Source organism: Pristis pectinata, chromosome 5 (genome assembly GCF_009764475.1).
Source record: "Pristis pectinata isolate sPriPec2 chromosome 5, sPriPec2.1.pri, whole genome shotgun sequence".
NCBI classification, from domain to species: domain Eukaryota; kingdom Metazoa; phylum Chordata; class Chondrichthyes; order Rhinopristiformes; family Pristidae; genus Pristis; species Pristis pectinata.
Window position 1 is genome coordinate 82,981,601 of NC_067409.1, and position 27,356 is coordinate 83,008,956.

The 27,356-nt window shown below is 40.6% G+C and overlaps 1 protein-coding gene across 1 annotated transcript in view; it reads right to left on the reverse strand.

Moving 5' to 3' along the window:
• LOC127570593 (engulfment and cell motility protein 1-like) overlaps window positions 1-27,356 on the reverse strand; it is a 188,106-nt gene that overhangs the window by 94,030 nt on the left and 66,720 nt on the right. Inside the window, 5 exon segments of the mRNA XM_052016288.1 lie at window positions 1,735-1,863; window positions 3,624-3,746; window positions 8,390-8,440; window positions 20,403-20,481; window positions 24,481-24,632. Of these exon segments, the coding sequence (XP_051872248.1) occupies window positions 1,735-1,863; window positions 3,624-3,746; window positions 8,390-8,440; window positions 20,403-20,481; window positions 24,481-24,632 (534 nt within the window).

The window sequence follows — 27,356 nt, forward strand, 5'->3', positions numbered from 1 at the left end:
AGCAATTGTTGGCGACATAAACATTAGGTAGTGTTCTTTTATCTCTGACAGCGATATTTATGACCTTGCACAGTTTCAAGCCCAAGGCAACGCTCGTGGTTGTTCCCAACTCATTTCTTACTGTAATAGTTGCCTTATTCCACACACCTTTAGGCTCTTTTCATGGCCACTATGCAGGTACATGACCTGTATAAGAAGTCAAGGAAAGAAGGAAGTTGCATTTTTGTCAATTTACATGAGAACAGCCAGTTCAGAATGACTCTAGCCTCAATGTTCCTACCCTAGCCTCAATGCATGGATCCAAACATCATGAGTGCACCACAAGGACAAGGCAATTGTTGGTGAGGTAAACATTGGATGTGCTCCCTGAAACTACGTCCTGGCAAGAGCCCTCACCTTCAAGAGAATAAAAGGTGGGGAAAGAAAACAAGCAAACTGGTTTCCCATTCCTACTGCTAGGCAAAATGGCAATAGCAGTTTCACAGGTGTTTTTAACTAATCTCATATCTGAACAGGCAGATTTAAAACCAAATAAATCCAGGATTGATTGAAGAAACAAAAGCAATAGGTGATGCAAGATCATCCATCAAAGAAGCTTTGTGCAAAAAGAAGCAGACAGCTAGGCACAGTGTGATATTGAACACTGCTCCTTTCTACTACAAGTGGCACACTGAAAAATAAGACACAATGACCTTCGGGCATTTGTGAACACTATTCATACTCCAGGAGCTTTTACCTAACACAGAAATTAATCTCCTAATAACACAAACTCACTCAGAAAAGCAGTTGCATTAATGCATTACCAAAGGGCCTTTGATTTGTTAATAAAAATCACAGTCCATGAAAAACTAACAGCATTGTTCAATAGTGAAATTGAAGCTGCTGGTAATTTATAAGATGGATTATTAAAAAACATATGCAAAGAAGTTAAAATAATCAGCATACTGGAGGGAAATGATGAAACACAATTAAGGAAGATTTAGCTAGTAATACAGAAAATAAATCCTTATAACCATAACAGAACAGTGAAATATTTCACACTGCAGGGAAAAAAAATGCACCCTATAATTATAGATAAGTAGAGCTAATTTATTCATGGAAATGAATCTGAATTAATTTGGGATTCAAAGCCATAATGATAATTGCTCCGAATTCAGAAGTTCAAGGAGGCACGAAGCTAGAATATTTCTATTACTTGAGCAAAACTATTTTAAATTTAAATTGCTTTGTTGTCAATTCCTTCCATGCCAAGAGCCAATGATCTCATCCAGCACCACAGATGTAATGAATCATCTGGGAGGATGCAGTACTTTCTGTTCTGTATAAATAATGATTGGCCTATATGTAGATGTGATCCAACCATGTCAAACTTCACCAAAAAGCTTGGTCTTCAAAGGTAGTTTGCAACCAATCAAACACCTCCCTGAGTCTAACACAATGGATTAAATAAGTATCGACTTATAACACAGAGACAGGAAATGATTTTGTGGTAAACAAACAGGATTGGAAAAGAAGTTGGAATATAAATAAATATAATTAATTATCTGGCTTCAGCACCATTATCAATCCACCTTTAAACATCAGGAACTGTTCTCTATCCTAGTTTCAATTTGAAGAGAATTCTGATCAATGCAGTGCAAGTTGGAAGAGAAAAGATTCTGAGAAAAAGTACTCTTAAAACAACCTCATGTTTCTCCCTCTTGCAGTGTTTCCTCAGTGAATGAGTGAACTTACAATGAAGCCCAGTTTTTTATAATCTCTGGTGTACATAGATTTTCGTTTCTCAATGCTGCCGCTGTTGCTTGGTTCCAGTTCCGCATCAAACGCAATCCTTCGTAGTTCAAATATGATGTCTCTTTGGGCCTTTAAAACAAAGCAGGAAGGAGACTCATCAATTAAACAGAATTGGATGAAAGTAATAGGTGTGAGATCAGCTGCGCAACCCGTCAAAAGACATTTCTCTACAATGTAACTCCTGTGAGATTACCTTCTGCGCCCTTCTCCAAGTGCTGTAAATTGGCTTTCATTATGTCTCGGAAGACTAACAAGGCCAAAACAGTATAGCAAAAGCTGACTTCACTAACCCTGATGTATTCACGTTATCAGGTACTAAGCACTCTGACTTAAATTTACTTTCTAAGACATACTTACCAAACTAAAATGTTTCAGTGTTGAATGTGATGGAGTTCTCTTTTGGATATCAGCTTTAAGCACTCCCCAAGTTACATAGGGTAGCTGCAGCTAGTCAGCCTGTGCCAAAGCAGTACACAGGATCCTACAAGATCTTCCTGAAGAACACAGAAGGCTCAAGGAATCAAATGGCCCACTCCTGGTATTAAGTTCTGAGGAAAATCTGTTGCAATAGTACAGTGCCCACTTGAAATTGTATTGAAAAAGCTCCCTTTATCTAAGATTTCTCAGCAAGAGAAAGAGAGCTGTTCATTAGTGCATGATGGATGAAGCCCAGGCCTAAATAATGTTTTAACTTGCTTACCACTGTACCATCAAATTAATGTTGCCAACTGACAAGAAACGCAACAAACTCTTACCAGACACAAGATTGAGGGCTACAGAAAAAGTGTGTCAATTAAGACTTGGGAAATGAACTAAAATGACAAGCACTGATTACAAATAATAACAAACAGACGTAATCCATTATAGAAGGCTGTTATTCAACATGGAACACACGCAAAATCATTCAATTAGTCCTTATTATCCAAGTGCTTGATTATAACTTGGTAATCACTACCCACTGTGGAATGTGATAGGGAACTCCTCAAGAAGGGGAAGCTATTCCTATTTCTCAGGACAGCTGGAAATGAATGACAAACATCAGCCATGCCAACATTGCACCTGTTCAGAGAATGAATAATAAAAAAATGAACTGCATTCAAAGATTGCAGAAACAAAATGAATTCCAAAGCAGTTGCAGCAGCCCGAAGAACAAGGCTCTTGGTAGCTGTTGCAATGAGGAGGCTTCCAAATAAAGCATGAGTTGGCAGTAAATGACACAGAGTTAGGTAAACTTGCGTTGCAGATCACTGTACTAGAACATAGATCAGTACAGAACAGGAATAGGCCCTTCAACCCACCATGTCTGTGCCATCCATGATGCCAATCTAACTAATCCTATCTGCCTGCACATGGTCCTTATCTTTCTATTCCCTACCCGCTCATATGTCTGTCTAAATGCCTCTAGGTGTTGCTATTGTATCTGCTTCTACCACCTCCCCTGGCAGTGAATTCCAGGCTCCTACCACTCTCTGTGGGGAAAAAAAAGCTTGCCTCGTATGTCTCCTTTAAACCTCCCCCCTCTCACCTTAAACCCACACCCTGTAGTATTTGACATTTCCACCCTGGGCAAAAGACTCTGACTAACTATGCCTCTCACAATTTTATAAGTTTCTATCAGGTTGTCCCTCAGCCTCCAAGTTTGTCCAACCTCTCCTTATATGCTCTCCAATCCAGGCAACATCCTAGTGAACCTCTTCTGCACTCTCTCCAAAGCCTCCACTGCACACAATGCTCCAAGCATAGTCTAACCAAAGTTTTATACAGCTGCAACATGACCTGCCAACTTTTATACTTTCATAATTATAGACACATATATGAAAAATACTCACTTGATCCTGCGGATCCATCTTCGTCATCATTCGGTCTTCCAAAAGATTAAAAGTCAGCACTTGGAGGACATACAGCTGGTGAGCCATTTCAGTCTGAATGCTTCGGTTTCCACGAATAACATGCTGTTGCAAAGAAAGAATTTCTGTTCAGGACAGTATCAACAATCCACTTATAGCCCATCCTCATTTACACACCCACTGGCCATGTAACCAAGAAAGACAAGGCAAGATTTGTATATAACAATACTTGCTGTTCTACTAAGTTTTTAAAATTCTGCTTTGTTAACTAATTTCTTTCCTTTTCACCTGGGTGTACTGATTCACTGTATGATGGGTCAATGCACTCTATTCTGTTACGGACTCAGTGAATGTCCCTTTAAGATAGAGAGTGTGTGTGTGTGTATTTGTGTGTGGGGCGTGCTTACGTCAATAGAAGATAAAGGACGTAATGACGTTGTTGAAGAAGTCATAAGAGAAGAAGAGAGAGAGAGAAGGGAGAGAGACACCAGCCTGCTAGTTTTCTCTATCGATGGATGAGAAACAATAACTGTGTCTGCCACTGAAATCCATGTATGGAAGTTGGAAGTAATCCGGTGGAGTTCACTTTGTTGCTGACCTGTAGAAGGAAACAGGTATATGTGTGTGGACGACCACGATTCGGATGCTTTTCGGGGTGAGGAAGTCACTACCGAGTAAACACTGAGGTGTCGTTGGGTTCCATCGTGGAACATTTGGATTTCGTAATTACTCTCTCTATGTTCTCTACATCTACATCTTATCCTCAGACAATGGCGGTTGTCGAAGAAGCCTTTGCTCATGTTTCACCTTATGGCTTGCTGAACTGAACTTTAAGAACCATTCCTGGACTTGGAGTTTGGGACTTTGCCACACACACACAAAGAATTTAGTTTTTGGGGTTAATGTTCAAGGTTTAACATTTTTACTTCTAACATTCTAACATCTTTACTTTTATTTTTCTTATTATCATAAGTAGTTATTAATAAAGTAGTTTTTAACACTGAATCATGACTCAGTGTGTTTCTTTTGTTGCTGGTTCGTAACAGTTCACCTTCTGGTATTTCAGCCAAGCAGGTGTTTTCCTTTTGAATGGGATGGTGAGTGCTGGCGAGCTATTCAAATGCAGAGGGCAACAAAATCTAACCTAGAAACAACCTTCCAGCTTCCCAGCAGAGGCCACTAAATAGTGCTCAGGAACAAGAAGCCTGAGAGACTTTGCCCTACACCAGCCTTAGTGCACTGAAGCCAACTATTGCTTTGTCAAACACTGCGCACACTGAATAAAACCTGGCCTTTTCCCTGTTAGAGTACATCGTAAACTGTAAATTGCTTTAAAGTGACCGGACGTCATAAACCTCACTATATTAATGAATACTTTGGTTTCCTTTCATCCAAAATTCATTCTTCAGTGTGCCCATGGAACTACTTCAGATTAGATCATCAAAATGGAAGATTTTTCTATTTTTGAATCACTCTAAAAGGAAGTGGAGGATACTAGTTTGTCACGTATTGGGATCCAAAAGAGACCAATGACAAGAATAACACACATAAAATACTGGAGGAACTCAGCAGGTGTCCTGATGAAGGGTCTTGACCCGAAACGTTGACTGTTTATTTCTCTCCATAGGTGTTGCCTGTCCTGCTGAGTTCCTCCAGCATTTTGTGCGTGTTGCTCCAGATCCCAGCATCTGCAGAATCTCTTGCGTCTCCAATGACAATGACAAGAATGCTCAGCCAACAGACGAACTCATCTCAAATGTTATGGGTCATTTAAAAAATCTCTTCAAATAAGTGGATAGAATGTTAAACACTAAACAAGAAACCTGCACTAGAAAGTTAAAATTATATTCTTTTGAAGTCTCATGTTTTTACAGGTTATACCCTAAATTGTCCAAGATAATGAATATTAATTAGATGAGCAAGTGTTTTTGTATTTCAAGACAGCAGCAATGAACATTTTATATTTTTCAGCTCTAGTGGTTATTGAGTAAATGGCCTGTAAAATTAGTCAATTTGGGATCAAACCTTCCGTGAAAGCAAGATTATAATTTGCCTAATTTTAATTTTCTGGAGTAGGCTTCTTTCCCCCCCAGTGTTCAATATTCTGGCCTCTACTTCAAGAGAATTATAAATAAAAAGACTTGTGGGCAGACTTGGGATGAACTTTTTTATTAAGGGGTGAAATTTGCCATCAGAATAACACCGAGGTCATGGATGAAGAACCTGAAGATGGCAGTACCCAAGACACTGCCGTTGAGCAACTCCTGTACAATATCATGTAGATGAGATAGTTGACTTTCAACAAACACAACAATCTTCTTCAATACAATGTATGTACCTGGTCAGTAAGGAGGTTTCACCTCATATCCACAAGTTACTTGGACTCCTTGATGACACACTCAATCTTGAGGGCAATTACTCTCATCTCTGGAAATCTCTCCTCTGTCTATCTTAGGGCTGCGGATGTAATAGTTGGAGCTAAGAACTTGTGGTGGAAGGATCAGTGAGCAAGTTACTGGTGATAGAGGTACCAACTGATAACACTGATGACACCTTCCATCATTTTGTCAACGTTTAACGGTTGACCTATTGGGCTGGATTGGGTTTGCCCTGAAATTTTCCGTCTTGTCAGGTAAAGTGTAGTGTAATAACTGTATTGGATCAGCTTGGCTACAGACATGGAAAACGTTGAGCAAAATTTACAGCTGGACAGTTGCATGGTCTCATAGCTTTTGTTATATTCAGGACTCTTTGCAATTTCTTTACATTGTGTGCAGTGAATCAAATTGGCTGGAGACTGGCTGTAGTAACAATAGGGACCCTCAGGCAGAATGTGAAGCAATGCGAACCACATTTTATACTCCCTTTGCTTAATTTTATCTCCCTCAAACCTCCTGTGTTCTCAAGAGTTTCCAATATGAACTCTGGATAACGAAAAAGCAAGTCCTTCTATAAATGCTTTCGTTGCTCCATTCCTACATCTTGTCTGTGAAAAATGGTAGAACTCTACAATCTTAGACCTTGATTTTCACAAATTTATTGTGTAAAATATGAATGAGTATATGTAATATTATATCTATACAAAGGCTCTGTATAAATTTAGAGTCATACCCCAGCACACTTCACAGCAGCACTATAAAAACTAGATTTTACACTCAGTCACATACAGGAGACATTAGGTGCACTGAGTAAATGTAATCATCAGTCATGTAATCATTCTGCCCTCTTCTGCATTATTTTTTTTTAAATTCTCAGGCATGACTTCACTATCAAACCTGTCAGCTTTGCAGTTTGCCTCCTAAACTGCTCCATCTCTCTCTTCTTTCAAAATAGACTAGCCTTTATCAAATGGTACGGTAGGTTATATCAATAAACTTACAAGAAAATTACAGCTTCTCCAAATGTTCAATATGATTTAAAAATCATTCTGTGTAAATGTAATGCCCTTTGTCTGTAGGCTTTCTACCTGCTGGAACTACAGTAGATTCTGTAGGACTGCTGCCGGTGGGTTCTTATCTATTCAACCTGATTTTAACATTTCATTCTATTTGAATTCTCCCAAGTAACTGCTGTCCTTGTACAACTGCCAGCTTAATCCAAAGGGAGTTAGCAATGATGAACACAACTCAAAAAAAAACCTCACTATATCTTTCTCTTTGAATGCAAACTGGCTTCAACCAGTAAGTTTTCTATCTGGTTGTGTAGTGTTAGAGTGCGAACACAATTCAAATTGTAGTCAGTTTAGAAATCCTTATTGACAATTTTAAATCTGTCTGTCAGTAGCACGTTTCTGCCACTTTGGCTGGAACCTCCACCAAGTGCCACATTAATCGGGAAGCTTATTTGTGAGGTGCTACTTATGGTCCAATGATACTGGCAGGAGATTTAAAATAAACAAATGTGTAGACAATGTTGTCCCTTGGTCCAGTCTTGGTTTGTGATGAAGGTCAGGAAGTAATTTTCCAGAAATCTTTTGCTCTTTATGGTCCTGGATTTCTTGCCTCTCCCTGGAGAATATACATGGCTGCGTGGGTTGGAACTGTCTGACCATCATGAATGTGGAATACATTTACAAACCAGCTGGCATTCTCTTGACCTTTATTTAGCTCGTACATAAGACCGAGGCAATTATGAGGAGCATGCAACATTCACAGTTAAAGAGTGGCCTGACTGGCAGAGGGTGTATTCTATTGCAGTTCTTCCCACAACAGTTATGCCTATTGCTCATCCCCATTTTCACTGCTCCACTACTGCCATGCCTTCAGTCGTCAGCCTCTGTTCTCTCTGGCATTCCCTTCCTGACCTGCTCTCTGCTGCTTCAAGAGAATGCATTGGCCATTCAAAAATAAAAACAGGCCTTTTATGTTTCATTCTTAGAATTTTTCCAGGGCCAGCAGGAGTCTTCATAAGTGATCTGTTCGTTAAAGGATAACATTTCCATCCCAATGCGGTGTCTGACCTGACAAAATTTGCCATCCCTGCTGCTACCCCACTACTGGCAGCAGCACCCAAGCTCTGCATCTATGTCTCTTCTTTTAACACCCTTCTTAAAACTTACCTCTTGCCCATCCTCTCACCTCCTCTGCCTCAATTTCAATTCTTATGCAATTATGTTCCTGTTAAGTACCTTATGACATCCTACAGTTTTAAAGGTACTATTTAAGTAAAAAGGCATTTCTAACAAAATATACAATTATAGTAAAAGAACAAGTAATAACGTTTATCTAATATTTTTTCCCCAGACTTACAGATAAAATAATGGCACGCAACTGTTTCTGGGCCAAGATATTCGCTATTTCCTGTGCGGAAGAAAAAGAAAAAAAAATTTCAGTTAAAGATCTTTAGCACAATTTATCAAGAAATTAATATACTGAATAGGAAAGTTCTCAATGCACTTTTAAGTCCAAAATTATGTGAACGGCATTTTACCATGTAAGAAAAATAAACAATGTTGATTATATTTCATTGGTTTAGATTTGAACATCAATTGTAAATTAAATATCCAACTCCAGTATTGAGAGAAACAACATTTCCTCATCACCTCATTGTTAAATGTCAAGCAGACAGCTGTTTTTGATCACAAACTTCCGTAGTCATTATCTTACATCTCAGTGACATTGGCCAATCATGACAAGATGAGCAGAATTTTACTCCAGCCTAGAAGGAGTGACTCCATCCGTGTTTTGGCAAAGTGCTGTGGGCATCCATGAGGGACTCTGCAGGAAAAAAGATGCTGGAGGAACTCAGCAGGTCAGGCAGCATCCGTGGAGAAAAGCAAGGCGGTCAATGTTTCGGGTCTGGACCATCTTCAGGACTGAAGATAGGAAAAGGGGAAGCCCAATATATAGGAGGAAAAAGCAGAGCAGTGATAGGTGGACAGAAGGAGATTTACCTGAACCTTTCCTAATATCATCTACTACATCTGGTGCTCCAAGTGTGGCCTCCTCTACACTGGCGAGACCAAACGCAGACTAGGTGACTGTTTTGTAGAACACCTATGCTCCATCTGTAACCACAATCTGCATCTCCCTGTTACCAGTCACTTCAACTCCCTCTCCAACTCCATCACTGATATGTCAGTCATCAGCCTCCTCTACTGCCGGGAGAAATCCAAACGCAAACTGGAGGAACGACACCTCATTTTCCGTCTTGGGACCTTACAGCCTAACGGGATGAACATCAAATTCTCCCACTTTAAGTACACCAATCCTCCCCCCCACCTTGCTTCTTCTTTTTTTCCCTTTCCTAGCCACTCTCTCTTTTTTCTCCTGGCCATTTTTTCTCTCTCTCTCTTTCCTTTCCCTCTCCTCGCCCCATGCCACCTGCCTCCGTACCTTTTACCCATCCCCTGGTGGATCTGCTCTCCTCTCCTCCCCTGCACCTGCCTATCACTATCTCTTACCTGCATCTACCTATCACCACCATGTGCCCACCCCGCCTCCCCTCTTTTATCCACCCATCACTGATCGGTTTTCCCCCCTATATATTGGGCTTCCCCTTTTCCTGTCTTCAGTCCTGAAGAAGGGTCTTGACCAGAAACATTGACCATCTGCTTTTCTCCATGGATGCTGCCCGGCCTGCTAAGTTTCTCCAGTATCAGTGTTTTCCATCTAGAATCCAGCATCTGCAGTCCTTTGTTTCTCAGCAGGAAACAGTTACCACAGACTTCAGCAACAAACAATCTGCTGGAGGAACTCAGTGGGTCAAGGAGCATCTGTGAGGGGGGGGGAAATGAACTGCCAATGTTTCAGGTCAAAACCCTGCATCAGGATTCCTCTACAGATGCTGCTCCACCCACTAAGTTCCTCCAGCAGATTGTTTGTTGCTCTAGACTCCAGCATCTGTAGTCTCTTGTGTCTTCATAGTGAGCTAGATAACATGATATTCACTTTCAAAGGCATGCAGGGATATGCCGACATCTCTAATTCAGCACACCTCACAAAGCTAAAATCCAGTATAAAATTAAAAAAGAAAGGAAATGCTGGAGACACTCAGCAGGTCAGGTAACATATGTGGAGAGAGAAACAGAGGTAACGTTTAAGGTCTTGGAAATTTGACAGTCTTAGACCTGTAATGTTAACTCTTTCTCTTTTCACTGATACTATTGACCTGCTAAATGATTCCAACAATTCTAGTTGTTTATTCAGATTTCCACTGCCTGGAGTTTCTTTGATTTTAAAATCAGTAAGAGTTCTATTCCTTGCTAAAAGAACCCGCAAATACTACTCTTCAACAAGGAACAGAAAACTGAAGCTGAGAGCTTCACGTAAACATGATAATTTTACTTTATGTAAAAGGATAATGACTCCGATGCCAATCATTCAGCAATATGAACATCCACACACAAGCAGTGACTGTCACAGAAGATCCTACTTACGTGTAATTATGAGCCACCAGAGGAGACCCATCAATAAATAGATCTTATCCAGAAAGTATTCACATTTCATAACAAATACCATCTTGTGTTGCTTAGCTACAATTCACATTTATCTTCCATTGTAAAAAATGTTTGCTGCTCTTTCCCCCATGTGCTAATTATGCTTGCCTTTCGGCAGGGATACTCCAGTTCTCTTACTAGTGCTTTGTTGTATTGGCGTCTTATAAAGATGTCATTGTCTGCAAGTTTACAGTCACCCAACATGTCATGAGAACGGATGAAAGGAAAAGTGTCAACTGCTAGTAAAACAGTCACAATGGTGTCAGGATCTGGAACCTTCCTCTACTGAGATAATGACTCCTATTTCATATATAGGCAGTAACAAGGCCTGTAATTTTAGTTCCTGTATTTTTAGGGAGACAGAATGTGGAACAGATGGAAACTGCATTTAAAATATACTTGTTCTGCTCACATGGGCGTTACTGTCAGTTTGGATGGATTGAGTAGAGGTCAAGTACGGTATTAATCTTCTTAAGCTATACAACAGCACTACCACTGTAGCATGCTGAGTGGTAATCCTTTAAGTGCATCGTTATTAAACAACCCAGTTGTCACGAGCTCAAATCCCAACATGGTTGCAAGTCTGGTCATCTGTGGAATGGTACCAGAAAAATATTCCACAAAAGGCCTAAAACCTCCAGCTACTTCACTAAATTCTCAAGGAAGGGAGCTAACCCGGTTCAGCCTACATGCAACTCCCAGCCCATACTGTAAAAGTAACTTAGGACAAAACAGAATCTTGAGTTTCGAGCAAAGGTTCTTCCATTCAGTACAAGGTCACAGGTTGGAACATCAGTGATAAGGCTGGCTTTGATTATCCATCCCTAACAGAGTAGGCAGATAAGAGCCAAATACATTGGTTGGTCTGGCCACATATAGGCAGGCCTGGGTAAGGAAGCTAGGTTTCTTCCCCGGAAGGACATATTCCTTTTTTCCTTGATGCTAATCTTGATGCTAGCAGTTTCATTGTTACCAGCACTAGCTGTTCTTAATGTTCTAGATTCATTTAATTACTTGAATTTTAAAATCCCCTGGCTGCTATGGTAGAATTCAAACATGTCTATTATTCAATGGTCCAGAGCTCTGGATGCTCTTTGGTAACTTGACCACTACACTAACCACACTTGCAATGACTTAGAATAGCAAACACATGGGCATTGATCAGAATCTTTGATCAGATGAGGATCAAACTGCATCCACCAACTGAGCCCAAAAGCAGCAGATTATTAGGAACACTCTTAAATTACTTACAAGTTTCAGGTCATGAATCAGCCTGGCATGAGAGGGAATGAGCAAGGGGGAATAAGAAGTGTGTACAGGATGAAGCAGTGTCAGACCTTGCACATACACGGCTGGGTTTAATGAGTGCTGATAAAAGCGTTGCCTTGAAATCTGCCTAAAATCAATGTGTTTTCCAAATTTATTTGTAATTCTCAACAATTTGATTCCTGGTTGGCATTGATTTTGTCTGACATACATGCGTTGACAGTCAAGGTACTGGTGTGAAGAAATATGTTTGCATGCTGCTGATCCTAATTATATAGGGGTCTATAGAAATGAGGGGAAATGAGCATTTCTCAGTTTAGTGTTGCAAGCAGAAATAAGATATTTCAGATCGGCACAATGAAAGAATGTACTAACCACCTGCGTAGATGAATCTCATTGATAGCAATGGGTTGGCTAATCTGTGCTAACCCCACCTCACTCTGCTAGGAACAATCACAAAGTGAAAAGTAGCACCTTTAACTGAAAGGCCTGGTATGGCTGGGTGACAAGTAAAGCAATATTTTCACTGTAAAACATTGAGAACAGTATACACATTTCTATTATTCTTCACAGGGATTGGCTGCCACTAGCACGATCAATATTTAATTGCCTTTCTCTTGCTCCCCTTGACAAAGTGGAGGTCAGCCTTCTTGAAACTTGGTATAAACGTGCTCCCATAGCACTGTGAGGGATAATGCCAGGATTTTGATCCAACCACCATAAAAGGTACAGCAATACACGGCTAAACTACAAAGGTGTGAGACTTGGGAGCAGCTGGTGTTTCAGGGTGTTTGCTGCCCTTGTACTTTTCACTAGCACAGACAGCTATTTTAGCATGTTCTTGGCAAGTTGCTCCTATGCATTTTCTAGATACTCACGAGATGTTGGAAGGAATGAAAATTTAAGGTGGGGGGTTGGGGGTGGATGGTAGCTGGTCAAACTTTCTCCTGGAGCTTGACCAGCTACCAAGCTTCTTCAATGCTGTTGGAGTTGTCCCTAACTAGGCAAGCGGAGAGCATTCCATCACACTCCCGAACTGTGAGGTGCTTCTAAGAAAATATCTAGTAAAGCGCAGCTACTCTGAAGAAGTCCTACTCTCTCATAAAAATGAAACTCGTAATAGAAGTCCTAGAACAAATGCTGCTTAAGTTACGTATGATGGACGTTGCCTTTAAGTAGTTCAATCTCGAATTCTACCTATGAAATAATAAAGCATTTTGATTTAATATTAAAACTTTAGTCTTACGATCCTGACATAAAACTTTTGAACTCGCAGGGTTTATTATTTACGGCTGGAAGGGCCTGTACTGCTCAGAATCTGGTCGATCAAAACAGAGTTGCTTTGTTCAAGCAGTCGCTACTGGAGGATCAGTTCATGGCAAGCGTGGATGTAGTGGCTGGAGTGTGGCGACCACAGGCAGCTCACCAATCTCAGGAAATTCCCAGCCATATCAGTTCAACAATTTCAGATAATACACATCTCCAGCATCTTTATGATTCAGATTTTCAGGATCCACAGTATTACCATTACTATTTTCAAACAATAATTCTGTTCCTCCAATTTACTGTAGTCCGACCACTTGTTTCTTTTTCTGTCCTATTACAAATCTCTTCCACTATCATCTCTTTTGTCATTTAATCCCTTGCCCTCCGCCATATCACAGATCTTGGTTTTTCTTATTCCCTTTCCACTTTCTCTGCAAGTTAAACTCTGTTTCCTTTTAACTTTTCTCAGCACAGATGAAAGATTATTGACCTGAAACGCTGATGCTTTCTCTCCAGCAATTTTATTCTTTTTTATTTCAGATTTTAGTTTTGCTCTCCTGTTAACTGCTGGTTGCACTTGCAATTATTTTTAGAAACAGTCCATTTTAATACCCCAGAATAATTTAACATTATAACATTGACTACAATTCAAAAGCACTCAAGTTGCTGTCAGGTGCTTTGAGACATCCTAAGGTTGTGAAAGGTGCTATATTTCTCCCTCTCACGTACTCCGCTTGTTTATGGAAACGTCTGGATTTGGTTGAATAGCTGCACCTTTTGCGCAGAACGCTCCTTCCCTTCCTACAAATTCACACCTGAATGCTTCCTATCATACAGCTCAGAGTTAAAATGTCAAGAAGCAAACCTCACGTATAGTCACATTGAGAGGTTCAATGGAGGTGAATGTGAATAATGACAAGGACAGCCTAACCATGTCAGGAAGACAAAGTGATAATTCCAAATGGCCCCTGTCTAGACAACCAGCTAAACAAACCTGTGATAATTCAAATTTCTGCTGCCCATTTCTTAACTGTTCACCCAGCACACTCATATACACTGACCTTCATGCACTTCCAGCAGCACCTCAGTTCTCAGATTCAAGCCCTCAATGGCCTCACTCCTTTCTATCTCTTCCAGCCCCACTAGGTCTCTCCACACCTCCACTTCTGGTCTCCCACAGTTCCTCCATTTCCTTCACTCCATATTTGGCAGCCTGGCCTTCAGCTGTCCAGGCCCAGATTTCTACAACTCTCCACTCAATCTCTGCAACCTCCCATCCTTTAATATATTCCTTAAAATCTACCTCTTTTGACAAAACACATGACCATCTATCCCAATGTCTCCTTCTTTGGCTGTGTTAAAATTTTGTTTGATAACATACTTGTAAAGCCCAAGACATTTTGCAGTGGGAATAATGGCCTTGCTCTTCTGGGAGCCACCATGGACCCAATGTTTTTGTAAGCATTGGGTAAGATGCAAGATGAATTAAAAGCTCTATGTGAATGTCACCACTATTGGTCCTTCCAACTTCAGTCTTGCACAACATGACTGAGGGCTCACGTTTTTGTCACCAGTGGATAACTGTCAGCTTTGCCAATCCGGAAAAGCCGCTTTTAAAAAAAATTTTGGTAGAAATTTTCTGGAAGAGAAGGGGTATATACTTTGCATTATCAGGCAACAGGTTGAAGAAACACATTGAATGAAGTGGTGACACTGTTCAGCTTTGATTAACTCATTAGAAGCACCACTGAGACAGCAAGATGTCTCACAGAGTGAAGTAATATTGCTTTCAGTCATGCATTAAGACAGCTATAAGACAGGCTGAGAAGTGGCAGATGCAGTTCAACCCAGATATGTGTGAAGTGGTTCATTTTGGTAGGTCAAATATGTTGGTGGAATATAGTCTTAATGGTAGGACTCTTGGCAGTGTGGAGGATCAGAGGGATCTTGGGGTCCGAGTCCATAGGACACTCAAAGCGGCTGCGCAGGTTGACTCTGTGGTTAAGAAGGCATATGGTGTATTGTCCTTCATCAATCGGGGAATTGAATTTAGGAGCAGAGGGGTATTGTTGCAGCTATATAGGTCCCTGGTCAGACCCCACTTGGAGTATCGTGCTCAGTACTGGTCACCTCACTACAGGAAAGATGTGGAAGCCATAGAGAGGGTGCAGAGGAGATTTACAAGGATGCTGCCTGGAACGCAGAGCATGCCTCATGAAAGCAGGCTGAGGGAACTCGGCCTTTTCTCCTTGGAGAGACGGAGGATGAGGGGGGACCTGATAGAGGTGTATAAAATGATGAGAGGTATTGATCGGGTAGATAGTCAGAGGCTTTTCCCCCAGGGCTGAAACGGTGGCCACAAGAGGACATAGGATACTGGGGAGTAGATACTGGGGAGTAGATATAGAGGAGATGTCAGGGGTAAGTTTTTTTACTCAGAGAGTGGTGAGTGTGTGGAATGGGCTGCTGGAAACGGTGGTGGAGGCTGATACGATAGGGTCTTTCAAGAGACTGTTAGATAGGTACATGGAGCTGAATAAAATAAGAGGGCTATGGGTAAGCCTAGTGATTTCTAGGGTAGGGACATGTTCGGCACAGCTTTGTGGGCCGAAGGGCCTGAATTGTGCTGTAGTTTTTCTATGTTCTATAATAACTGGTCCTCAAAAATGTTTCTTAAAATGAATCTCATAAATTGTCAGCATTGAATAATCCAGAGTTTAACATTAAAAGTGTCAGCATTATGGTCTCTAGAGAAGATATACATTAACAATTTTTCCCTCTGAAGCAGCAACAGATTTTTTTTGGTGCTTACATTCTTGCAGGTTCTGAGTAAGAATGGGACTGAAAGTCCAGCCACTACATCATCTCATCTTCATCAAGGATATCTTATATCATTGGTCTTGGCTCACACTGGCAATCGGGGGGAGTTGACAAGCATGTGAGAGGGAAGAGGTTGCTCAAAGAACTGGCAGAGAGTCGATGGGCCAAATGGTCTCCTTCTCGGTTGTAAGGTTCATTCATGTAGCTACTTCAACAGCTGAAACATTACACTATATTTCTAGAGCTGTTATATGGAGGTCACTGTTTTAAAAGTGGTGCCTTTGCTGATAGTATATTGGACATATGTCTAATGCTATCTGGATCCAGATAAAGTGCAATCTGGAAGCTTTGTGCCCATTCAACTAACTGTTCTATTATTCAAGAAGGATCGACAACCTAACAGCAACTCCTGCTAAATGTTGCAGTTCTTGGACTTTGAGGCACGTGATGATTAGAACTGGATTTGGGTTGTCTTAACTTAGTCACCAGCGAAAGGACAATTTCTTCTGTGAAGTCTGAGTGCAGGTCTCAAAAGTGAACAATTCAAAAATGGAAAAAAAAAACAAGAGTGGAAAAATGCTCTGAGGCAATTTAAACAATATTCATCATGTGTGATGTCATGTTAAATGCGGTCATGCATGGCTTTAGGAAAAAAAGTAGGTCAATCTTGAAATTTTCAATTACTCCAGTTGATAAAAGATTGCATGAGTTGGGTTTCCAGAGCTTGAATTTAAGTACAATGAAAGCTCAAATCTGAACGGCAAAAAGCTAAAAAAGGTGAAAGTTCAGGGGGTATAATGTTCATCCTGTTCAGTATGGTCCCAACAGTTGTTAAAGCCAGTATTCCTACATTAAAGATAAATTAAATGACATGCAACTACAGTGCACCAGCTTGCACATTAATGAGTTAATATCAAGCAGACCCCCATATATAAAAAAAATACTCTACCTGAATCACATTTTTGTGTGTCAATGGCATTGCTAATGAACCCTTGTGTGAAAAACACTTCAAGCTTTATCTTATTAAAAGAACATCAGCAGTCAGCTGTGGAACCAAGTTCATTTAACCCCGTATCACGGCAGCTCATCTGGTCACATCGCAAAATTCAATTTCATTTGCTTTTTATTAAGATGTGCATTGGCTTGAATCACCTGGAATAATCTGAGCAATTCCAAAACAAAAGCTGTCTTCAAGCCAGCATTTCCTCTCTCAACCTGGCCCCACCATTAAAACTTGCTTCTGTCATTCTCATGCAATTCTGTTCAGGCCAGTTTTTGTGAAATAAAGATCACAAAAGGCCAAGACTAGCAACCACATTGCTCAACTTTGATGAGACTTTTGTTATCAGGTTCAAAATTAACTGAACTTCATCAAGAAAAAAATGCCCATCAACTCAGCTGAGATGTACTCCCATATAACCAGCTGCTGCAGGTGAGGTAAAACTGAACCACAAACTGGGAGGCTGTCAGCACTGGGTGAGGAAATTGGCCATTCTTTAGGGCAACTATTTTCATAGGTTTGCAGCTTCTGCAGTCAGACAGTGAAACTGACACAACTGTACCGATACCAGCTGCTCAAGTGTCATTTTCCTACCTTATTTGGATTAAAGCACACAGAGAACTTAATACCAGCTGCTCAAATGTCGCTTTCTGAACTTAAAACACACACAAATTAAAAAACTGTAAATAAAAATATCCAAGGCTTGAAGTTCTCTCGCATAGCACCAGATAAGTGAATTCTATGTAAAGCACAAACACTGGCACAGGTAGCAGAGCTGCTGCCTCACAGCTCCACTGATCTGGGTTCAATCCTGACACTCAGTACTGTCTGTGTGGAATTTGCATGTTCTCCCTATGAAAGGGGGAGATTCCCCTGGGTTCTCTGGTTTCCGCTTGCATCCCAAAGGCATGTGGGTTGGTAGGCCACTACAAATTACCCATAATATGTAGAGGAGAGAAGAAATTGGAGGAAATGGGGGGGAGAGAGAGAGAGAATAAAATAGGTTCGGGTCAGATCCATGTAAAAATGGGTGCTTGATGGTTAGCATGGACTTAGGTGGGCTAAAGGGCCTTTATCTATGACTAAATGCAATTGGGTACTTTGGGTGCAGATCAGTGTATTCCATCCAGGTCCTTCTTGTGACATACATTTGCAAAGAAGTCACTGAGTTTGCAAAGTGACATCAACTGGTGTGCAATTCATGTTTTGACAGCACTTGCACAAAATTCTTGTGTGCCAATGAAGCTCATGATTCACACAGAGTTGCCTTAAATGAAGAGTTCAGATCTGCCTCAGCATTAGTAGTAACCTTTGGTTACTTTCACATTTACTTCAAATGTCTGCTCTGGTCACCGGCACCGGTGCGGCGCAATGCGCCGCCCCCGCCCACGCCCCCCATAAACTGCAGAAACAGGTTCTTGCTACTCCACAGAACCACGCAAACATCCTGGCTCTTTGTCTCTCTCTTATGACACTTATTCACCTTTTGTCCTAGTTATAATTCTCATTCTTTTTAATGATCTCTTTCCTCTTTGTTTCACACTTTTAACCTCTGTCTTCTTGCTCTGGGACAGCTTTTAATAAGCAGGTTTCTATCACAAAGTCAGCTCAAAAAGATGATTGCAGTTGTTTCAGAAGCTGCTCTTTTAGTTACTTGATCTTGAAAATTCTTGCTAACCTTGCCAACCCTTATTCACAAGGAGCAAAAGGTAAACAGCTTATTTCCCCAAGCTTTAAACATATGAACTAACAAAATGCACCCAAGAGGTGAATGGAGAAATCCTAACTTTGGCAGCAGTGATAAAAAGATTAGCAATTACAATACACCACTTCCTGAAGCAGTTTAAAAAAACTTACAAATCCAGCACTGAAAAATGGCTCAAAGGCAGTTTTAGTGAGGCAGGTGTACAAATGCTAATTGATAGAAGGAGATAAGCCTGGCAGCCTCCATCTCCCAATGTTTCTTTTATTCATACTCAGGATATTAGCACTGCTAGGAAGGCCAGAATTTATTACCCACCCCCAATTACTCAAAGGACACAGTGGTGACCTGTCTCCTTGAACTGTGAGAACTAGTTTGTGTGAATTTTTAAGCCCACTTCAGAAGCGATTGAGAGTCAATAGTTTGCGGCTGGAATCACGTACAGTGCAGACTAAAAGGACTGACTGAACCAGTTACTACAAAAAAAAGACATTCCAACAGCTTTATAATTTCTCTTACTAATAATCAACTTTTTATTTGCCAAGTAGTAAACTGATTTTAATTTCCAAAAATCCCTTTGTAGAATCTGAACTTGGGTACTCTGGGTTATTGGTCCAGCCCTATATGAGGGACAGAAATACCCAAAACACTAATGCTTAAAATAAAGCAGATAACTCATTCAACCATCCCTACTTTCACATGCCATCAATAATGAATGATTATTTGGCACAGTGCTCAAAACCACGGTGGTTCTGAGCCCTAATTGAGATGTTCTTAGATCAATTAGTGCTCAGAATTCCCTCCAGAATCATTCTTTCAGAAAAAAACATTTCAGAGAGACAGAGAGCCCGAAATAAAAATGGACATAGCATCATTTAAGCCATTGAACCATGCTATATCATCTAGGGCACTGAACCAAGTGAGATACAAGTACAAAAGAATAGACACAGCCTTGAGCCTGTTCCACTGTTCCGATGTTGCTGTTGATCTGCACTGCAAGTCCCACCACCTGGGCCATGCCCTCTTCTTGATGCTGTCATCAGGTAAGAGGTACAGGAGCCTGAAGACCACACCTCAAGGTTCAACAACAGTTTCTACCCCACTGCCATCAGATTCTTGAACCAACCTGAAAAACCCTAACACTATTTCGGACTATATTTCTTTTTTCTCTCTCTCAGCTTGCACTAATGTCATTATGTTTATTTTGTCATGCAAAGTATGCATAATTTATGTTAACTTACGTTTGTCATATTTGTACGTAAAAAGCTAATTTTCACGGCATTTATGCCTATGACGATAAACTTGAACTAATCCCCAACTAGAACTAAGTCCATCTAGCTATTTTGGTTCCCAAACCCTTCATAGCTTTGCCTAACACAAATCTACTAATGTCATTTCTCAATATTTACCTTGAGTAAAACAAGGCTATCAAAGTAAAATATCTGCACAAGATTTCACAGCAATTTTAGCAGTTGCAAAATAAAGGAGTTGTGAGGAATGCCAATGATAGAATCCTCTCAAATCCTCCAGTCCAGTAACAATATGCATGGTGCAACCTCACTTTTAAAACATACAGTAGGAAATTAATGAAGAGCATGTTTTTTTAAAAAAAAATCCAAAACAGCTATTAACTAGAAAAGGCAATGACTAATTTTGAGGTGGTGATAACATAACATCACACAAATACCCAAGTTTAACATGCATTGTCATTGTATTCAGCTTGACAACTGATGAATTAGATATCAAATTGAAAGCTGTCCATATAATTACCTGTCTCCTGTCGTCAGGGGCTTTAAGGAAGAGTGCATTTATCACAGCAATTGTGTAAGTCTGAATGTCAGCATCCACCCTTTTGTAACCAAAATAATACCAAAAACAAATTAGTATGGAAACACACATTTGTTTTGTACATTTTATACAAGGTCAACACCAGCAATTCTGTCAGTAAAACTATATCACAGCAATCAGATTTACATCCAAGTCTCAAAATCAAATTGCTGGCTGAGAGCAAATCTCTTGTGAAAATCTACTTCTCATACACAAATCAGTGCAGTGGTACTCCCATTGATTATGACTTATTTCTCACTGCACTTGGTCAAAAGCAAACACACTGTTTGGCTTAAATGCGAGAAGTGCTTTTTGAAGGAAAGCTTTGTAACTAGACCTCTTATTATGCCTTATTTTCTAAAAAGGGTTTGCCCTCAAATCACCTCTCAAATACAACTGGAAGAACTCTACTGTAGTACTACATAATGTATTCAGATGCCTTAATATTTATATACACACAAATTTTATAAAGCCTGTAATGTAATATGGTAATTCTGTTTCAATGCTGTAACTCAACTACTATGATTAAAAACTGTCATACGGAGGAGCATTTGAATATCAAACACTTTCTTATTTAAGTAATTCTGGAAAACAATTTATCTCCTAGTTGGTAAGAGGTTCACAAAATCATGATGCAAGAGCATCTTCAGCCGAACATGCCTCTGCTGACTGTATGAATAAGCAATCCAATTAGTCCCACTCTGTTACTCTTGCCCATATTTTTGCACCCTTCAAGTATATCCTCTATTCCAAGTCAAATTTCACAAGTGAATTCCTTTCACCATCATTCATAACTTCTTGAGTAAAAAAAATTCTTCACTCTTCTAGTGTATTTTCCAACCTTTTAAATTTATCTCTGTTAGACATCCTCTTGCCACCAGTCTATTAAAAGATAGTTATAGAGGCATACAGCACAGAAACAAGTCCTTTAATCAATGTGTCCATGCCGACATTTGTATTTATCTGTACTAATCCCACTTGGTTCCTAACCTTCTATGCCCTGGCAATTCAAGTGCTTATCTTGATGCTCTTAAATGTTGTGAGAATATCTGCCTCCATTACCTTCTCAGGCAGTGCGTTCCAGAATGCAATCACCCTGTGGGTGAAAAAAATTCCCATTCAAATCCCCTCTAAACCTTCTACCTCTCACCTTAAACCTAGGCACTCTTGTCTTAGACACCCCTATCATCGGGAAAAGATTCTTACTGTCTCCCATATCTATTCCCCTCATAAATTGTTTGGAGCTGTCACAGGTAACCCCTCAGCCTCCTCCACTCCAGGGAAAACAAACCCAGCCTATCCAGTCTCTCCTCGTAACTAATCCTGGTGAATCACCTCTGCACCCTCTCCAGCACAATCACATCCTTCCTATATGGCAGCAAGAATTTTCTCTTAATCTGCTCAATGGACAGCAATTCCAGTCACTCCAATTCCTCCAAGTAACCAAAATCATCTCTCTCTGGTACCATGCTAATAAATCTTCTCTGTACCCCCTCCAAGAACTGACCATCTTTTCTCTAGTGTGATGCCCAGAATTGAATACAATTCATCAGCTGCCTAACCAATGATTTACAAGGATTCAGCACTCTATGACTCTATAAAGATATTGCAAGCTTTCAAAAAAAGTCTTTACTCTTCCAATTTACTCTTCCAGCTTCAAAGAACTGAGTAGGTACAACCCAAGTCTCCCCATCCACTTTTAAAATTTTATTATATTAACTTTCATTTCAAAATGCATCACTTCAGAGTCCTCTGTTACAACTTTCAATTGCTATGTATTTACCAATTTTACCTCTCCGCATCTTCCCAAAGTCTACCTTCCTCACCATTTCCTGAAATTATGTCCTGTACATCTAATCATTAATATATTAAAATAGTAGTTTTCCGTACACTGAACCTTGGGGATGCGGGGATGGAATCATGACTACTTGGTTTGAATACCTCATGAATCATGAACACCTCAGTTTGAAAAACTACCATTCACCACTGCTCTCTGTGCTCTGTGATCTCATTTGCATCCTCACTGCTATTTGCCCTTTAATTCTATGGGTTTCAATGTTCTTGATAGACATGGACACATCAGCAACACTAGCCTCATCAACCCTCTCAAAGTGATCAAGTCCATCAAACACAATTGACTTCAACAAATCTACCTTCATTTATTAACCTATGCATGCACATGTGACAATGACTTTTGTCCCAGATTATCCTTTCCAACAGTTTTCCCAATAGCTTGCAATTATTGGGTTTTCTCCCTCTGTCTACATTTGGACAGAAATTGACAACCAAAACCAGGTTTTGTTATTCCTACTCTCAAGGATGCAGCCCATCTGGACCTAGATCAATACTTAATATCTGCTGTTGCTTTATATCTGGCTCTCAATAGGAAGTTTCTCAACACGAGTCAGCTGTAGCACTTAAAATGAACAGCACTGGAAGCAGGGCTGATTAACAAGCCTGGGGTAGTGACTAATACTGTTAACTTTTTGTTCCTTGTTCTGTAGAAAATGGCCATGATTTCCCGTGTCTTCCCACTCGTGCCATTTTCTACAGAAAATGAGTGACTGAAGGGTTAGCCCAGTCCCTCAACCAGTGAGAATTTGCAACAATTACTTTTTTGTGGCCCTCAAACTCCGGAAAATATTTTAATCCTAGGCTCAAGGGAATCAAGCAATATGGAGAGAAAGCAGGAGAGTAATTTTACTGAATGGCAGAGCAGACGCGAAGGGCAGTATGGCCCACTCCTTCTTTACTTTGGTTTTTATCGATGCCTTCCTGTGCACGTGAAGTATTTTGCTATTTCAACTCTAGCTAATGCAAGAAAGCAGATTACTGCTGCAACAAGCCAGGAAGAAGACAGTCTACTGAGAACAAATAATTGGAGGATAGTCAGATATGTAACCTTTTAGAAGCCACAAGGCAGGGACAAGAATTTTGTCACCCACCCAACCACAATTGGTGCATTAATCAAAGAACATAGGAGGCCATTCATCCCATTGAGCCCGTGCAAGCTCTTAGAGGAGCCCAATATGTCCTGTTCTTTCCCTATAATCCTACAAGCAAAATGCTCAGATTCCTCTTCAAATTGGAGAGGAAACTGAGTACTGAGTATCATTACCTCGTCCCTGACTTGTTGACAATTATCTTAAATCTGTGTCCTCTGGTCATCAAGAGAAAGTTTCTCCCTACCCACTTTATCACAACCCCTTGCAATTTTGAGCAACTCCATTAAACCTCTCCTTAACTTTTCTGCTCAAATTCACTCATTGTGAATTTTGTTGGAACACTGGAATTCTCCTTCACCCAACAAACAAATGACTTGGAGAAACCAGACAAAGAGTCCTCACTGGATTTGGCATACCAGTTTCCACAAAACACAAAGTACAATTAAACCCCAGTATTCCATGAGACTCTTAGCCACAAGTAGAATAAATTTACAAAGGATTTACAGCACAAAAACATGCCATTTAGCTGCACTAGTCAACGTGCTGATATGCTCTACTTTGATGCTATGTTCCACATGAGCTTCCTCTCACCTACCCCTTCCACACCCTACAACTCAAGCCCATTACATCCTCCCCTCATCTAATCCTTCTTATTCTTTACTTCCGCCATGCATTCATCTAACCTGTTCTCAGATACATCTAAGTCATTTGACTCAACTGTTACAATTAGTCAGGGGATTTCATATTCTAAACACTCTCTGGGTAGAAAAATTTCTTGTGAATTCTTAAAGGATTTATTAGTCAATCTATTATATTCACAATCCCCAGTATTGATATCCCCATTTTATACACTGCCACAATTTTCAAAATCTTCTTTCTGGAGAAAAGAGTCCCAGTTTATTTACCCAGCCCTGACAGTTTTGACGTCATTCCTGTATATCAGTTTTGGACTTCTCCGGTGACCTTTTCCGTTCTGAAATATGGTACCCATTTTTGTAGTAAGTCAGGTCCAACATACATTAATCTGACTCAGTATTTTAAGTGTATTTCCAGGTAAGAGCTGGATGAGATCTTACCCTTGTAGATGTGGCATCAGTTGGCCAATAGTAATCTCTTGTGCCACCTTCTGGTAGAGATCATAGCTATTCAATACCATGGATTCCAAGATTGCCAGCGACCGTTGTAACACAGCAACATCCGTTGCAGTTTTGTTCACGTAACTTGCTATCTAGTAAATGCAGAAAAGAAAGGATTTAAAGTCTGGCTCTAAAGTTTCTGCAAGTAAACAGAGACAAATTCACCCCCATTCCTTCTAGTGCAAAATTGGTATTTTCTGAATCACATCAAGTTAATTGGTTGGGGAAAGGGTGGGGTTGAGGACAGACAGATGGGGAAGGACTTTGCCGGACAGGTGCTAGTATTCATCCAAGAATTTGACGGATTCCTTCTACAGAAATTCCCACATTCAAGAATAATTAATAATCATTGTTTTAAATGCTGAAGTCAATGAAAGAAGTTAAACACAGAAGCCCAAAAATTAAGTAGCATACCATAGTTTACTTTTAATCTCATGGTGATGAAATAAACTTCAGACAAAGGAAAATGTGATAACAACCATCTTAGATTTGTTTTACATCACCATAATTTTGAACAAGGATTTCTTGACGCAAGTCGTGCTTGTGATTTGAGCATTTGATGTGCATCCAATAACATCATTCCTTTTGGTGCTTTGCCATGGAAATAAGTCTACATTGTCCTGCATCGACCACCATCGGTCACCCATGAGACAACCACACTTTCATAGCATGAGGGGCTCCCAGATGGTGTTAAACACAGACATTTATCCTCTATACATCAGCACCCTCCACCCTGTGGTACTAACACCCCATACCAACCGATCAGCCCAGATGGTAACCCATAGGCTCTGCTGTGCCAAGGTCTCTGACCCTTGCAATTCCTAAATAGCCTCCAAGTCCAGTCTCTCCAACCACCACCACCTCCCATCAACCCCAAGTGGATTTCCATCAATCTTTCAGACTCGCTCTCCATCACACACGTTTCTTAACTTGGGGCTTGGATACAGCTTAAGTTTTTCCAGCAGCACCAGGACCAAAGCAGTCAATGGCACGCCATGTAATAACTGTAGTGACCTACATCTGGGAACTGATTAGTCTTTCGCCCCATACCCAGGTCAGACGACCGATTTGCACGTCAGGACCGCTGCGGGCGCTTATTTCTTTAGTGCTATCTAGCCTTTTCAGAGTACACCGCGGAACAAGGTAAAAAGGCATTTACCCTGCTTTCCCACCGCCCCCCACCCTTATGTCTTTTCTTATGTCTCAAGCTTTTCCTTCATTCATATGATGTGAGATTCATTGGCAGGCTTGGAACTAATTGTGCATCCTAACTGATTGTACTCGAGTATGTGATGGTGAGTCCCCACCTTGAACCACTGCAGTCTATGTGCTAAAAGTTTTCCCCTGTGTTTTTTTTAGACAAATAGTTCCTGATGCAGGGCCAGTGATAAAAGTTTGAAGATACATTTCCAAATCAGGATGGTGTATGATTTGAAGGAAACTTGCTGATGGTGATGTTCCTAAGAACCTAACCCAACTTTAACCCTCAGTCTTCTAAGCACTAAAAGCTGTGGGTTTGAGAGGTGCTTATGAAGAAGCGTTAGTGTGCTGCAGTGCATTCTGTAGATGGCACACACAACCACAGTGCTCAAGTAATGGAGAAAATGAAAGTTTAAGGTGGTGTCTGGGGTACCAATTAAGTGGGCTGCTTTGCCCTGGATGATGTTGAGGTTTTCAAGTGTTGTTGGAAGTGCACTCATCAGAGCAAGTCCAAAGTACTCATCGCATTCCTGGCTTGTGCATGAGAAAGCTTTGGGGTGTCAGCATACGTGTCACTCACCACAGGACAGCCGATCTCTAAGGTGTACTTGTAGCCACAGCATTTATGTGGCTGGTCCAGTTAAACTTACAGTCAATAATGACTCCCCAGGACATTGATGGTGGATGACACAGCAATGGTAATACCATTAATTATCAATGAGGAACAATTATACTCAATTGGAGATGGGTACTGCCTGGAAATTGTGTGGCAAGAACGTTAATTACCAGCTCAAGCCTGAATGTTGCCCAGCTCTTGCCACTTGGTCATGGGCTGCTTTATTTGAGGTGCTGTTTGGTGGGTTTTGCCATCGTTGAGAGCAAGGATGTTCATTGAGGCTCCCTCTTGTCAGGTATTAAATTGTCCACCACCATTCAAAACAGGATGTAGCAGGATTGCAGAACTTTGACCTGCTCAGCTGATAAGAGAGGCTGAATGTGTATAGCTTGCTGCTTCTGCTTCATAATGTGATCCCATGTTGCACCTTCACTTGGTTGTTGAATCATTTTCAGCTTCTCTTGGTACCGGTCCTGTTATTCACCACCTTTCCTCACTGATGAACATGGGTTGGTATTCTGGTTCAATGGTATGGCAGACTGGCCCCCTAGTATTCTATAATCTCCTGATCTACAATTTCTTTACACCAGCCCCAAAACATCATTCAGGCAGCCAGTTTTGAAATGATAAATTTGTTCCTAATGTACCCCATTTAGAACAGATGTGCCACACAATACAAAGGGAGTATCCTCCCACTAGTGCCATCATGGATAGGGGCAGATGCAACACATGGACTGGCAAAGATGAAGCTCTCAACACCTGCCACAAGCTTATCCAGCAGCAACATGCTTTGGTACTTGGCCAGTTTGGTCTATAGTGGTATTACTAAAACTGCTGATGATGGTCTCTGAAGGTCACCATCCATAGTATAGCTGCATCCTTACTGCCAATGACACTGAATCCTGTTGAAGACTCCCGAATCCTACCATTTCCCAATGGTATCCTCTCCTAGTGGGACAGCACGTATCTAGAGAGGATGATAAGAGTGTCTGGGGGATTT